Source organism: Seriola lalandi, unplaced genomic scaffold (genome assembly GCF_002814215.2).
Source record: "Seriola lalandi dorsalis isolate HSWRI2012SDOR001 ecotype SW California unplaced genomic scaffold, Sedor1 jcf7180002054263, whole genome shotgun sequence".
Lineage (NCBI taxonomy): Eukaryota > Metazoa > Chordata > Actinopteri > Carangiformes > Carangidae > Seriola > Seriola lalandi.
In genome coordinates, this window is record NW_019524816.1 from 31,636 (window position 1) to 46,719 (window position 15,084).

General features: G+C 42.5%; 1 protein-coding gene across 1 annotated transcript in view; it reads right to left on the reverse strand.

Annotated features, from left to right (window-relative positions):
• Positions 1-3,039: 3,039 nt before the first annotated feature.
• The window catches only part of LOC111654229 (neurexin-2), a 395,909-nt gene continuing 383,864 nt past the window's right edge, over positions 3,040-15,084 (reverse strand). The window contains exon 17 of the mRNA XM_087173672.1: positions 3,040-6,302. Coding sequence (XP_087029798.1) covers positions 5,410-6,302 — 893 coding nt within the window. The 3' untranslated portion in view covers positions 3,040-5,409. The remainder of the gene's footprint in view (positions 6,303-15,084) is intronic.

A 15,084-nucleotide genomic window follows, 5' to 3' on the forward strand; every position in this document is an offset into this window, starting at 1 on the left:
CAAATCCACTCAGTTTCTCACCTCTCATCCTTTTCCAATAGGAAACTAGTGGACTGAAATTGTGGCCTTTACATACCTCAACTGCAGAGCAGTCCAGACCATTAATAGAGACAGGGCTTTAAATTCCTCTGGTTTTAAAAGTACATTTTTTTATCTATTAATTAATTGTAAGTTATTGATTAATTTATGCCTTGTCCAGCACTGACAGCAGACCTGTATTGTAAGACTTATGTGCATTTGAGGCTCACAACTCACATGATCAAATATAGTTTGGAGAATGTCATTGCTCCTTAGAGTACAATCAATCTTTAATGGTATGAATAAATCACCACGACTACATTAGAGCACTTACCTCACTCTTTGTCTTTTAAAAAACGACTTCTCAAACTGAAGCAAAGTCTCTGCGACGGCAGGCGGCTCCTGATTGGAGAGGTGATGGATGCCGTTCTTGAGCTGTGTGATTGCTCTCTAAAGTTTGGAAAATTAGCATTACCTTCAAACATCTTCACCAAGCTGATTGGCTCCTTGTGATAATGTGTTTTTAACTGTGTGAAAAGTATTTTCCTTTAGAGATGTGAAGAAGGCTGTTAGTGAAGACTCAGATCCAGAAGTGATGATGGTTTTGCATGAAAATTGTGAATTTACAAAAACTTCATCATACAATATTCTCATAATATTTTCAGCTGAAAGTTATTTGCATATGAAATCAAACAGCCGACCTAAGGATTAAGAAATGTATATAAGTGGTTGACGTGTGAAAAATGAGATATGTATACAGTTTTTATAAATTCCTGTGACATCACAGTCAAGCAACACCTATAAAGTAACACTCCTGATGGAACATCTGTCTATATGAAGATATGCAACACCTTGGGAGGTCATAAAGCGATGACAGCAGCTCTGCTAATCCAGGACTGTATAAATTAACAAGAAACTGCATGACTTGGTCGGCCTGGTGGTTTTTCTTTGTTTCAGTTCACAGTGACGCATGGGCTCATCAGGACTACAGTGTATCCCGACCGTCTCCAGACGTGCTGTCCTGAGCTGATCCGGACCTAAAGATTCTCTGCGGCTCTAATTTATGCATCAGCTTTGTCTAACTTTGAAAAGTTCACTCTGCAGCACTCCACAGCAGGGGTTTAAGAAGTCTGACACTGGGATCCTTTTAGAGAATATTAAGACCACTATGTACCCCTCTACCCCAGCCCCTCCTTAACGACAGGAAGTACAGAGCCAGTGAATTACGCTACATCCTGTTTTCTTTCTGTTTTTTCTTTTTTTTTTACCCTACATTTGTTTACATTTTGGCTCCATTAAAAAAGGATGCTGAATTAGCTATCAGCGGTTTCTGTTTGCAGTGTACCCATGCATGTAGAGACAGGTGTCTGTAGATTACTTTGATACTGAAGAAAACTCAAAAACCTTTTGTTTCTTGGGCAAGTTCTGGACTTAAAAGACCCACTTTTTCCCCCGTGACTTAGTGGATGTTTACTTGCGGTGAACAGAGAGTGCAGCGAGATAATAATACCCTCGGAAAGTGTAAGTCACACCGCGTCTAAAAATATGTGCATCATGTCAGTGTTGTCACATATCACATATGCTGTTTTTGACTTCAATAACTAACTTCCTGATGTGTTAAAGCACTGGGATTCACCTGCCCTATTTTATCTCATGCAGTATCCTTTCCTCAGGTCTCTTGCTTCGTGCTCCCTCTCCCTTCCGTTTCAAAAGTCTGCTAATTGAGCACTTGCTGCCTGAAGAAGCAGACACAATACTGTTAATCCAGGTTGGCAAAATGTAGAGCACATGATTTATAGGTAAGGAGCTGAAATTGTCATCAAATGTCCGCACTGCCATGGCTGAATAGTTTACTTACTGTGTCTCTGACAGTGTAATACTGATTCCTAAACTATCTTATTTTTAAACAGAAATGCCTCATGGTTAATGCATAATGGTCTAGTCTCCACACTGTAATGTGAAAGGTTCTAATTCATTTACTATAAATATTGGACTAAACAAACACCATTAATAAATTTAGGTTGTTAAAGTAGAGCCACTGTGCACTGATAAAATACTCCAGCATTTAAAGGTCCCATATTTTACTTTTCTGGTGTTTTATGTTTGTGGTTTTAAGAACCAATAACCATCTCTGTGTAGTTTTACATCTCCTCTCTCAGGCTTCTCTCTGGAGCTGTAGTAACAACAGGTCAGTGAGCCAATCAGAAGAGAGGACGCTCTGAGCCTCTCTTCTGATTAGCTCACCGTTAGCTACATTACTGTTTTCTGAGTATTCAATAAAAATATAGCTGATTTTAAGTAAACACACAAAGAAAGAAAGAAAATTCTCAAAGGTTGGATGGTGGGTCCAGGTGGGCGGGGCTTGGGGCATGGCTGAAAGTGATGACTGCTTTGTTTTGACATCACAAAGTACGAGAAGTCCTGACGGCTGGTTTTAAGGCTCAGTGTCTGAATACAGTCTGTGTGCATTTCTCTGTGGACTGAGGCTTTGATACTTTCACAGTATTAATATAAAACCTAGACCTGCTTTATAATCAAGATAAAAGACATGGAAATCTACCTTTATACTATACGGACCTTTAAAGCCATGATGTAGAGAATCACAGAACGAAGGTTCTGGGTTCGAACCTGCCGGCTGGGGTCTTTCTATGTGGAGGTTGTATGCGCTCCTCACGCCTGCGTGGGTTTCCCTTCTGGTACTGCGGCTTCCCCCCACAGTTGGAAGACATGCAGGTTAATTGGCGACTCTACATTGCCCATAGGTGTGAATGGTTGTTTGTCTCTATAGCCCTGTGATAGACTGGCGACCTATGCAGGGTGTACCCAACCCTTGCCCAATGTCAGCTAGGATTTGCTCCAGCCCCCAAAAAGAATAAGCGGTATGGCTAATGAATGAAAGAATATAGAATCTAGTAGTAGTTTGAAGTTGTATGTTTAAATTTTGCTGTGTCTGAAGTGTCCCAATCCTCAAATTAGACTGAAAGACATGGAGACGATAAAGAGACCACGCGACACAGGGAGTAAGAAGTATATAACCAAGTGTATTCCCTCTGTTAATGTACACATATTTAGAGTCATCTCACTGGAACACTTTTACAATAACATTTAGAAAGAACAGGAAGATACTGGGAGGAGTATGCTTGGAATGGAGAAAGAGAGAAACCAGACAAACGTGGCAGCAAGGTGAATGGATGGAGCCTGTCAAATGAAATGGCTGCCATCTTGTCTCTAGCCAAGTAGACAGAAATAGATATAAAACAAATAAAAAAAAAAGAAAAAAGATGGAGGATGGGTAGAGCCTGCTTTGTCCACAGGGTATGAGGACATACAATCTGCCATATAGAGAACAAGGAGTAGATGCAGGACAAAAAATAGATTGAGGATGACAGATGGAATAAAAGGAGAGGAACTATTCTCCCCTGGAAAAGGAGCATGTGTAGTTTCATTTGCTCAATTACCAAAAGAAAATACATAGAAATTTCAGTTTCCCAGAATCGTAGACATTTTTTTCTCCAAACAGGAATGATAGTAGGGAAAACACATTTCTCTTAGTAATGGGATGAGAGTCAAATATTTAGACATTTCACAAACTTTTTTCAGGATTTTTCTTTTCTTTTCATGGTACAGTTTTCTTTTTTTTAATAGAGTTGAGAAAATTGGAATACTAGAGTTCTGTTGTACATCTTCCGGGGAACTGCCGTTCACCTTTTTATGTGTGTGCTCTTCCCACAAAGTTTGCTTTGCCCATTGGCTGCCATCAGTCCAGTCAGGCTAGAGAAAGGGGGGCGAAAGACACAGTCGCTTTTTTCAGCTGCAAGGTATCTCTCTCCACAGTGGAACTCCAGCAAGAATGAATTCTGAATTTTTCCTAAAATGTCTCTCGTTTCTCCAGAGAAAAGAATCAAATAAAAAAAGAAGAAAAAAAGAAAAGAAAAAAGAAAAGAGCAAACCAAAGTGACTGAGTCTTGCAGCAAGGCATTGCATCAGCCGTCCTGTTCATGAGAAGGGGGGTTTAGGGGGGAAGCAGGGGTTTGGGCGGTGAAACTGTTCTGACGTCAAAAATCCTAAAGTCCATCTTCGCTGCGTCTTATCAGCAAACTCTCACTTTTCCACTCGCTCACGATTTAGGTCCATAGGTTTCTGCAACGTCTATACATATATTTATAATTATATAGAACAGAGTTCATCTTGTTTGCTGGAGGTTTTTTCTGTTTTTCGGTGATTAGTAACTGTAAGGACGTGACACAGTTTCTCTGCTGGCCCACTAGGGGGCACCTTGGAGCCCCAGAGACACATGACACAGATCTGCTGGAACAAAAGGACGACCAAGGGGTTTTTGGCCTCAACAAGTGTTTGGCGTCTAAACGTACAAGTTAGCATCCATTAGGTTGGAGCAGTTGGTATCTCACATAGTTGCTACGTTTAACGTTGTTATGATCATCAATCATCGTCATATTTTTTGTTTTTTAAACTCCACAGAAAGAAAAACAGTTTTTATCTCTTTTTCGTAAATGAATACTACATGCTTGAAACACGGCAGAGTTTACGTTGCATCGGCTGCTGAGCACCGGAGACAAGGAGAGAAACAGAGTGCACGAGCGAATGAGAGGAAGAGAGAGAGAGATCTGACGAGCGGTGTGTGTGTGTGTGTGCGTGTGTGTGTGCGCGTGTGTGTGCGCGTGTGTGTGCGTGTGTGTGTGTGTGTGTGTGTGTATGTGCGTGTGTGTGTGTGTGTGTGTGGGGGGTCAGAGATGTTGAGCGCCTACAGAGGTCGGAGAGCTGGATTGGACACAGTGTTTCTGTAAGCTGGCAGTATATTGACTTTACAGAGTCATGTCAAGTTGCTAATTCAAGCCTTGTTGGAAAATATTATGTTGATACTGTCTAAGGTGACGGCTTACACCATGAGCTTGCCTCAGAATGAAGTATAGACCCTGACACAAATACTGATGGTGGTGCTTTCCTACAGTACTCAAGACATTAAATAACCTGTCATATACTAACCCATAAATCACTGGTTTATCAGCATTTGGTACACAGGTGTTGGCACAGTATATGTTGAGATATGAGGTGTAATAGCCTTTCCTTAAATCCACACCATGGTCAACATTTAATAAGTAGTCAAATCAATCAAAGCGATGGCGACGGGTGTGAACAGAACCGTGATGTCACCTTGGCAACTTTTTTCTGCCTCCCTCTGATTAGACTGGATTTGGTACCATGTGTGTTCACCTGACAATACTGAGTTTTAGAATGAATTACCCTCTGTTCCATTTTCCATTTTCCATATACTGCCTTTCCCCCGTCCCTCTCTCTCTCTTTCTCACTCTTGTCTCTTTCCTTCTCTAAGTGTGTCTGCTGTCTGTCTCTGTGTGTCACGGCGGCGCTCCCTCAGACGTAGTACTCTTTGTCTTTGTTCTTCTTGTTCTTGGTGACTGTCTTGGCAGTGCTGGGCTGTTTCTCCTTCACCAGGGCTCCGTTGCTCTGCGTGGCTGAGTTGCTGATATAGTTGCGGCTCTGGTCCACTTGGTAGGAGCCCTCGTCGCGGTTGCGGTACTTGTACATGGCGTAGAGCAAGATGAGGATGCAGAGGGCGGCGGCTGCAACGATGCCCACCACCATTCCTGTGGTGCTGCTGGACTGCTGCACCTCAACGGCGCCCGGGAGTCCTCTCTCAGGAGACGTGGGATCTGGAGTGGGAACATGGGGGAAATTTGGGGGGTAGGTTATTCCTGGGACTCTACGGTGGCCCGGGTCTGACGAGGGGTGGGCCGGCGGCAGCAGCACCTGGTCCCGGGTGTTCATTTTCCCAGCGGGGATGTTGTTGTTGCTACTGCTGCTGCCGCCAGCGGCTGGCTTGATGCGAGGGCTGAGTTGGTCGGGGTTGGCCGTGGGGGTCGAGGAGAGAGGTGGGCGGTGGGAGTTGGGAAAGCGGGAGAAATGGCGGTCTCGGGGGTTCTGGACACCGCCCTCGGCGGCCGGTGGAGGAGGGAGGACAGTCCTGTCGGTGACCAGGGGGGAGTTTTTGTAATAGTCCTCGTCATCCGACTCGGTCATCTCCCCCGAGCCGTACGCCGACACCTCGATGGTCTCCTCGCAGTCCTCCTGGTCCAGGGGGCATGGGGGCCGGCCGTTGGGCAAGGGGAGGGACTCTTTGGTGGTTTCGAGCAGGGTGAGGAAAGGGTGGTAAGTGGTGGGGGGCGGGGGGATTACTGGGTAGCGGGTGGCGATGGACGGGGGGTCTAGGGAGTCCACTGTTATTATGGGCAACACTAATTCACCTCCTAGGACAAGAAAGAGACAATGGAAGAAAAGAGTGTCAGAGACCACCTGAGAGAAAGACCACCTCCAGTCATCAAAAGAAAAACACTTCAAATGAATACAGCAACACCAGAATTAGAACAGCACTAAAACTTAACATGAGGTTAGTTATATAAGTTTAGTTAGTCTGTTCTATTTAAAAAGTTAATATGCTGACTAACTCTCAACTGAAATAAAATACAAGATGTAAGAAAATATTCTATCCTGCACCTGGTCCTGACTCTTCTGACCTAACTCCCTGTGCTGCACAGGCCTACATGTCACATCACTAATACAGGATAAAAATACACTTCAAATTACACTCAACAACTTTAACATCTATTGTACTAGACAGCCTAGCCTTCACTGCTAACTCTCTAGTCTTGCCTATGCTTACTACGCTAACGTTCAGATGTTTCTGTTGTGATTGGTTAAATAAGATAGCAAACCACGAGGTTCAGGTCACTTACATCAACAAATTGGCCGCATGATTTTTGCATGAAAAAAAAAAATTACAAAAAGAAAGCTGTGTAAGATTGTTCTCGGATAGTGATAAACAACTCCCCCCCCCTTCTTTACCTCCTCTCCTCTTTTGTTTCTTTATTGGGTGGAAAATAATCATAATGTAAAAAATATATTGTTGAATTATTCAATGTGTTTCTTATGAAGAATTGGCTCAGACCCCATTTTCCCCCCTTAGGGCATGGTGGTTTCTATGGCTCATTTCTAATTGGCTTAATCTGTATGCAAACCCTCAGGAGCAGCTGCAGGAAACGGATGCCCCGACTTTCTTTAACCCAAAATCTCAGTACACATTACTGTACACTGAGACAGAGCATTAAACACTACTGCTGCCTTTTGTTGTATGAGTCCCTGATGCCCACTTCCCTCCCAAACACCACACATAAACAGGGGGCAATCACGTTCTTCTTAAACAGCCACCAACACAAGAACAGTCAGAAAAAATCATCTTAATGAGCCAGAATTTGTTGTCAAGCCCCAGTTATGTGATTTTACCCCAACACCCAAATTAGATAAAGATTATGGGTGTAACAGAAAGTCATTTGTAAAAAAATAAAGTTGCATTAAGTCAGGAGGAATTTATCAGTGACTGGAAGCCGAGCTGGGGTTAATGGTTAAACATGTTGTTGGTATACGTTAACAGAACATGGCAGAATATCAGTAACAGTCTGTTTATACACTACAGTTTTACTTCATAACAATTTTCTATTCAATTGTGTAAGGGACACAAGTCAAGGAAACAATAGAAAAAACATGGCAGGTGGGGGATTAGATTATGGCACATCTTGGTGGGGAGAAAAAGGGAAGGTAACAGCAAAAAACATGACCAAAGAAATGCCAACATCACCAGCATAAAATCATGACTCTGGCTCTTTGTTCATTTGACAAGGTAAATCAGTGTGACTCAGTGGGAGAGGGGGGGTTTGGGTCGGGCAAGTTCAGGGATGGTGGGGGGAGTATAGGGGGAGGATTTGGGACTGTAGGGATTCTCCCCTTGGCCTTTATCAGCTCAGCAACTCTCAACCCCCCCCCAAACCTTGTCAGTTATACAACCATACATTTTCACTCAAAGAAAGGTAAAAGGCTTTGTTACAAAGGGTGAGCTAACAAAGCCACTGCAACATATCAGCATATAACAACACACTTGACAGAAACAGGCCTTGAAATGAAGCGAAATGTCAGAGCTGTAAAGGAAAAAAAACTTATAAGAAGGGTTGAAGAATTACTAACGTCTTGTTTCAGTACCAGTGCTGAAAAGGCTAGTTTCCATGGCAATGCTCAAGTTTTTTTTTTCTTTTTTCTCTCCATCATACTTTCTTTCTATGTTTGAGGGCTGAGTTTCACCTTGAAGGCTGAGAGGACAGCAGAATGGTGGTGGCACATTTGAGGAACAAAGACGAGTCGCGCCGAGTAGGATTTTGCAAGTTTAGTGGGTTCAAAAAAAAAAAAAAAAAATCTTTGGTTTTGTGAAATAACTTGTCAAAGTCACGGAAGAAAGTAAAATAAAAGCACATTTTTTGAGAGGACCTCCGAGATAGTTCCTGAGAGATACGGGGCTAATGTGTGACTGAGGGTGAGATGGCAGAGTTGCTATCTCCACTTTGCCATGTGTCTGTGTGGCAGAGATGCTGCTCGGGGTGCAGCCCACCCATTACTGAGGAGGGTCTTGTTAACACAGCACACACACAGGAAACAGTGTTGCTGTGCTGAAGGTCTATATAAACCCACGTAACAGTGCTGTAGACTTTCAGGAGGAAAATAGGAGATATTAATGATCATCTTTAAATGTAAAGGACTGTTCCAACAAATCTCTCGCATCACTCTGCTGCACTCTAGAGCCAAAGCCTGGAGGCCTTATGGCATCATCCCATCTGACCGGCAGGCAGCGGCTACTGGAGAAAATAATGAATCTCAGCCCTCATCCACAGAAACTCTAGGCAGTTATCAGGTGAACCATATTTTTCATTTTCTCCTTGTGTGACCCGAGCCAACAGCACCCATAGTTTAAAACCAATCAACAGCTTCAGTTGGCTCTCCCCTTCCCCACGACTTGCACCCTCTCCTCACTGTATGCAGCTGTGATTGTTCAGTCGGCACCCAGAGGCAGGCTTGGAAAAATGAAGTTGAGTTGGTGGTGGTGGGGGCAAACATGTCATACAACACATGTCAAACAATACATATGTTTATCGTTTTTTTTCACCTGTTGAAAAGCTGCCAAGAACCACAGACTTGATAGAGGATTTGATTTGGTGGTTGTCACTGTCAACCCAAGAGAGCATGAGATGTTTAGGTATTTTCAACTCTATGTTCATATATCATCATTCTATTTTTTACGCTCCCTCAGTCACCGACGACTGAAACCAGGCCTGACTGAGACCAGCTCTGATGCAAGCAGTGCTGAAAAATACACACAGCATGATTCCAGTGCGTGGGTGTCTCTTCCTTTAACGTCGTAACAGTGTCATTTAAGTGTTAAAGCGAGAGAGACTCAAAGATATTGAGCCTGATTGATTGAGTTTGACTCCATTGATTTGAACAGCTGAGGCAGTGGGACCACGTTTGGCCCACATGATGAAATTTCTTCTTTATCTTTGCCTACACGCCACTCCACAGCGCTGCCAGTATGACTCACCCCCCCCCCCCCCCCCTCTCAAAATGAGAACAAGGCAGATGGATACTGATGCATCTACGTCAGTCTCTTGACAAACATTGTTATTCTGCAGATCACGTTGCCCCGCTCACATCCATTTGAAATATTTAGAGCGAAAAGGTTGTTGGAGTTTGAGCATTCTATAATTCAGCTTTGATTAGGCTGCAGATGGAAAATCCAACAGCGTGTCCGAGCATAATATATTTTCTCTTGCTTGCTTTTAAATCATGCCACAATAGGTACAATTATGGCCATAATCTCTGCTAAAAAGGGGGAAGAAAGCTGCTTCTTCGTACATGTCATTCAATAAACTGCTGCATTTGCTGCTGCTGCTCTCAGGTGATTTCTTGTGACACAAAGGAACGATGCCCTGCTCATACTGTGTCCCACTGAGAGTCACACTATTGGCTGCAAAATCACCACCCTCCAGCTCATCAGCACCTGTATTGACTACATGCAGCTTGCTGGATTTGTAGTTGTGGCCAGCCTCGTGTTTCTTCTGTTTACACCACCTCACTGTGCTATAAATCTCCAACATCCACAGAGAATCTCAACTTGATGCAGTGAAACCAATTTCTACTACTTCACCACTTACCTCTGGCCCACTTCATGGTGCCTATAGCTTGTTTTGTTTTTTTTAATTAAAAAAGTCTTTTTTAATCTACTTTTTGACCATACTACTGCAAAGTTAACCTGCTGCTGGGAAATCCAAGTGATAGAAAATGGAATAACTAGGTTATGTGGTTCAGACAAACTGTGAACCTGTGCTTCTTCACAACACTCCTGGGTGGAACTAGGATATTTGTTTACAAATGGATCCCCTGCTGAGAAAGCAGCGGCACAAGGAAAATGAATAACCCGTTCTCCATTCGGTGCTTTGGGTGATTTTAATTAGAATTTCAATAAGATTTTGGATAGTTTTGCTGCAGAGATATTTCTTGCTCCATTGACCATTTATGAAATAAAATGGTTACCAGGCATCTGAATAAAATTCAATTTTTCAGTTTTTGTTAGGTGCAGTTAACAGCAGTCCACCAGCCTCTGCAATAACTGATGCCCCTGAGTTATCGCTATGAAAACTATAATCCCCTACACACCTGCAGTGTATATAAACTACTGTGACTGTCCTACTATTAAACAGCAACTATTAAGAAATGGTGAATATATCATAATATTTAGCGGTGAGATACTTAAGTGTTGAGTTCATTTAAGTTTTATTTTTGCTAAATTCATAATCAGTTAATCATTTAGTAATGGAAGTTCAATCGATCAATCAATCAATCAATCAATTAATCAATCAATCAATCAATCATGTTGTATTTCATTTCAGCTCATTTCCAGAGTTTTATTTTGCCCTGTGTTTTTCCTGCCTCCTGTAAAGTACTACCAAGTGTTAAATGGTGCCATATAAATAAACGAGCTTGGCCTTGTAATGAACCTCAGTTCAATCAATAGTCTTTGTTCTATTCTTTTTCTTTATTTTTTATTTTTCAGTCCAACTGGGATTCATCTGAAGAGCGGCTCTGAAGCTCAGAGTGAGCTGCTCTACTGTCGCCATCTTGGCAGTGTCTGACTCCGCCCTTAACTCCAAGCTAATCCAAAAATGAGCAAAGAGGTGGGTCATGTGTGGAGCCGAGACTTTGGTTCATGCCAGTTTGTGGCAAACATACGCTCACCCACCTGCCAACCCCCCCGCCCCTCTGCATTGCTGAACATCTAACCCGTGGACCCCGTACATTCAAAGTGGGGCTGTTTACTTGTGGAGGAAGGCTAGCTAACAGAGATCAATAAAGTGTCACACTGACAAATAACTGACATCTAAACCCATCGACCAGGCTCAGAGTTGCACTGGGTGAGAAGGAGGGGGGGCTCAGTGCTCTGGGTCGTCCCTCATCTATCACCCAATCTCTTAGTTTCAATCCTTGACCCAAAAAGAACATTCACAGGTTGCCTCTATAGTGTGTCGTCTGATGAATTATTGAGGAGCTACTCAAACCTCTGATCTTGTCAGAGTAAAAACCGATATAGCGCCTACAACATCCTAGGACTGATAAGTAGCTTGGAGGTATGTGAGGGAGAAGGAAAGAGAGGTCATGCTGAGGTAGAGAAAAGACTGAAAGTGAAATATGGAGATAAAATGAAAGAGATTTAATTAGCTGCTTGTTGGAGGAAGAGACATTTGTATATCTTCTGTAATTGTCTTACTGCAAATACAATTAGCGTCCATAGATGCTGTGTGTTCATGCAAATGTGCAAATACAGTATCTCTCTGAGTGTGTCTCTCTGTGTGCTTGCTGACTTTGTCACTCCATCCCCACTACATGTTCAATTTCTGTAATCCAGGTCCCCACTTCCTGGATCTTGTCGCTGTTCTGACGGAGGCTCATTAACAGCACTGGAGGATCCAAACCAAAGCTTTAAGTGGGTGATGTAATTAAGGCTCCCTAACAAAGTCAAAGTTTAATTAGCCTGGTGGGAAAGGCAGGAATCATTCACGCAAATTTCATTCTGCTCACTCTCTCAATTTTGCATCCTCTCCTCGGCTTCCTCCTCTTTTGCTTCTCTCTATCTGTGTCTCTCTGCTCTCCCCCGTTTCTCTGTTCTGTTCTGAGTGCAAAGAAACGTGACACAAATCTCTATGAGGGTCAGACCCTCGCAAACGCAGTCCTTCCAGCTCTTTCCCGCTCATCTCCTCCTCAGGTCTTTTTTCTCCTCATACTCTGCTTTGTCTATTTTGCATCCACTCTGAGCTTATCAGCGAGCAGCAAGTTTTTCACATGGAGGGTCATCACTTAGCACTAGACAGCTTAAAAACGAGTCTAGTGACCAAATGCCAGAGGTGGGATTAAGTCACACGTGTGCAAATCACAAGAAAGTCTCAAGTCTTCACCTCTGAGTCTCAAGCAAGTCCACAGTTACTGTGGTTACTGTGAGAATCTAGCGGGTAACAAGTCAAGTTAGATGAAAGTCTGATGATCAACCATTTCAACATTCGACATTAATGAAAACCTTTACAGCCTGTTTACACCTAATAAATCTTTTTTTCTATATCACTTTCTTTAATATGGAGGATTGTTTGGCCTTGGCGGAGGTATGCGCTCTGCTGAGTGCCATTCTAGTTATTACCTTTACTACACATCTCTATGTGGAGCCTGCATTGTGCTAAGCTCTCTTTCCTCCTGCTATCCAAGTTTTAGCCCCTCCCCATAGTGTCTGCCTTGAGTGTTGACCTCTGCTTGTAGGTTGCCAGGTTTGCAGGCATCACACTAGAAATCATGTTTCAAAAAATAAAATGTAACCTGTCAATATCTAGAAAAAGGCAAAGGTTTCATTAAGTCTCCAGTCATGAATACCAAGTCAAAGTCAAGTCTTTTATCGGTGTTGGACAAGCAAGTCTCAAGTCCTTAAATTTGTGACTTTAAGTGATAGTTATTTAACGTGGGGTTGTGTGAGGTACTGGTCTAGAGTCAGGGTATTACCTGCAGCAGATTCAGATCAGCTCCCAGTTTAGAGAAGTAGCAGGAGCACCGGTGCAGCTGAGTGATGTGCTGCTGTGGATGGGAACTACATTTTTCAACCGTTGAACTACCATTTTTTAATCAGCAGGTTTTTTTTCCTGACCCAATCCACAGCAACACATCACTCAGCTTCTGTGCTGGTGCTCTTGTGAGTGTGCTGATCCAAATCTACTGCAAATCTAACGCTTTAAGTCTAACTTAAGTAAATTCATGTGACTCAGTTCCCCCACCTCTGCCAAATGCAGCCGCAAGAAGAAAACAAGTTACATGCCTGGAATTGTGTGCTGTAGCACCACAGCTGCACGTAAAACACATCTGTAAAACAGACGGAGCCCCTCCGGCTGTATGTAGGAAGGTGTTGTATCGGTCGCCATGAATGCACACGAGTCGCATCTTGCTCGGCTTAATCGAAAACCCACGACTGTTCTTAACATTCTCTCTCTGACCTGAAGGCACTTCAATAAGCTGCATTGTCACGTGTAATTGAAAACACCGGGAATCGTTCCTATCATACAATGACCACAGGCCTGTGTTTGTGGAGCGGAGACGGAGAGGGGACATGTTTTCGCGGACAATGTTGATTCTTCTTTCCTTGTCCACAGTTTCCGCCCAAGCTTATCCGACCCCGCTGGCGTGCCTCGCCGGAACTCCTGTGACATCTGGAGGGTGTGATATGGAGCATGTGCGCGCGTGCGAGTCTGTTTGTTGTTTCTCAGGAGAGAAAACTTTACACCCACAGAGCGAGAGAGACATGTGTATGTCTGGAAAGGTAAGCATGTCTGCCGCTGTATGTGTGTGTTTGTGTGGGCATGAGATAGAGAGAGAGAGAGAGAGGGAGAGAGAGAGGGAGATAGTTGCGGTTCCCCATGGGAGATTAAGACTGGGCATAGCATTCACCAAAAATTCTCATTTCTCCTTTCGATAAGAAGGGAATTGAGTCTCTATTTCGGTCCCAGCCACCTACAGAGACTGCAGGAGACTGCTGCACTCCAGTCTCTCAACACAGGTTCAGATCAGTTTCTCCTCACGCAAACATACCAACTACAATAACGTCCTGCCATTTACAGTCCAACATATCCTCTATTCAAACCACTCATCCCCATTCCTGAAAAAAAAACTTTTTAAAACGAAGTCTAAAAAAATGTGCTTTTCACAAACATTATTGTTATTTATATATATATATAAAAAAAAAAATCATATTTCGTTTTTTATCTGCTCTTTGTCAGAATATTACAAGAGATTTTCCTAAAATCTTCATGGTGGATCCATGCCAAGATTACTGACAGAGATTTTGCTTTTTTTTTTTTTGCATTTCTTTCTATTTCATGAAATCCTTTGAAATCATGCTGACTTTATTTCTTTCACAGCGGTTACTACTACCTGGGTCTGGAAGCAAGACTGCATAGCTGTGTGATTAAAGACAATGAAATTAAAAAAAAAACACACTTTCCAAGTTCTAATCCTCTTCCCATGTGTTAATGGTTCATATATCTTTTATTTCATGCTAAATATATAAATAAAAATATATAATAAATAAAAACACTGTATATGTTTGTGTGTATCATATTCATTCTCTTTTCAAATTTTACATTATATGTAAACTGTTGGTGTAAGAGGAATGGTATTTTATTCTAGATTAAGTGCATGACAAAATGACAGTAAATGAATATTAATCTTAAATCTATGTCAGAAATAAATGAATAAATAAAGCTACATAAATTTATCCAATTGTAAATGATTTGGGGTGACTAGCTAACCCTACCCTGCTGCACGGCACACCCTCCACTCTCACTGTTTATGGTCTAAAAATGTCAAAAATTTAAATGTCAGTTTGTTTACATCGGCGAAAGAGGATGGTTGAGGTTTGATTCATTCATTTCTCCCTCCTCAATAGTCTTCTTCTGCTCTGTAATTCTCCACATCGCTCTCTATGTGCTACGACACGCCCACTTTTGAGTGATCCAATTAAATTTTAAGGATCAGATTTAAACCCCTCTTGTAACTAGCCAATATATTCCTATTCACTCTGGGATATTACACATTATATAAGATAAGAACACACTAACTTCTGTTTTA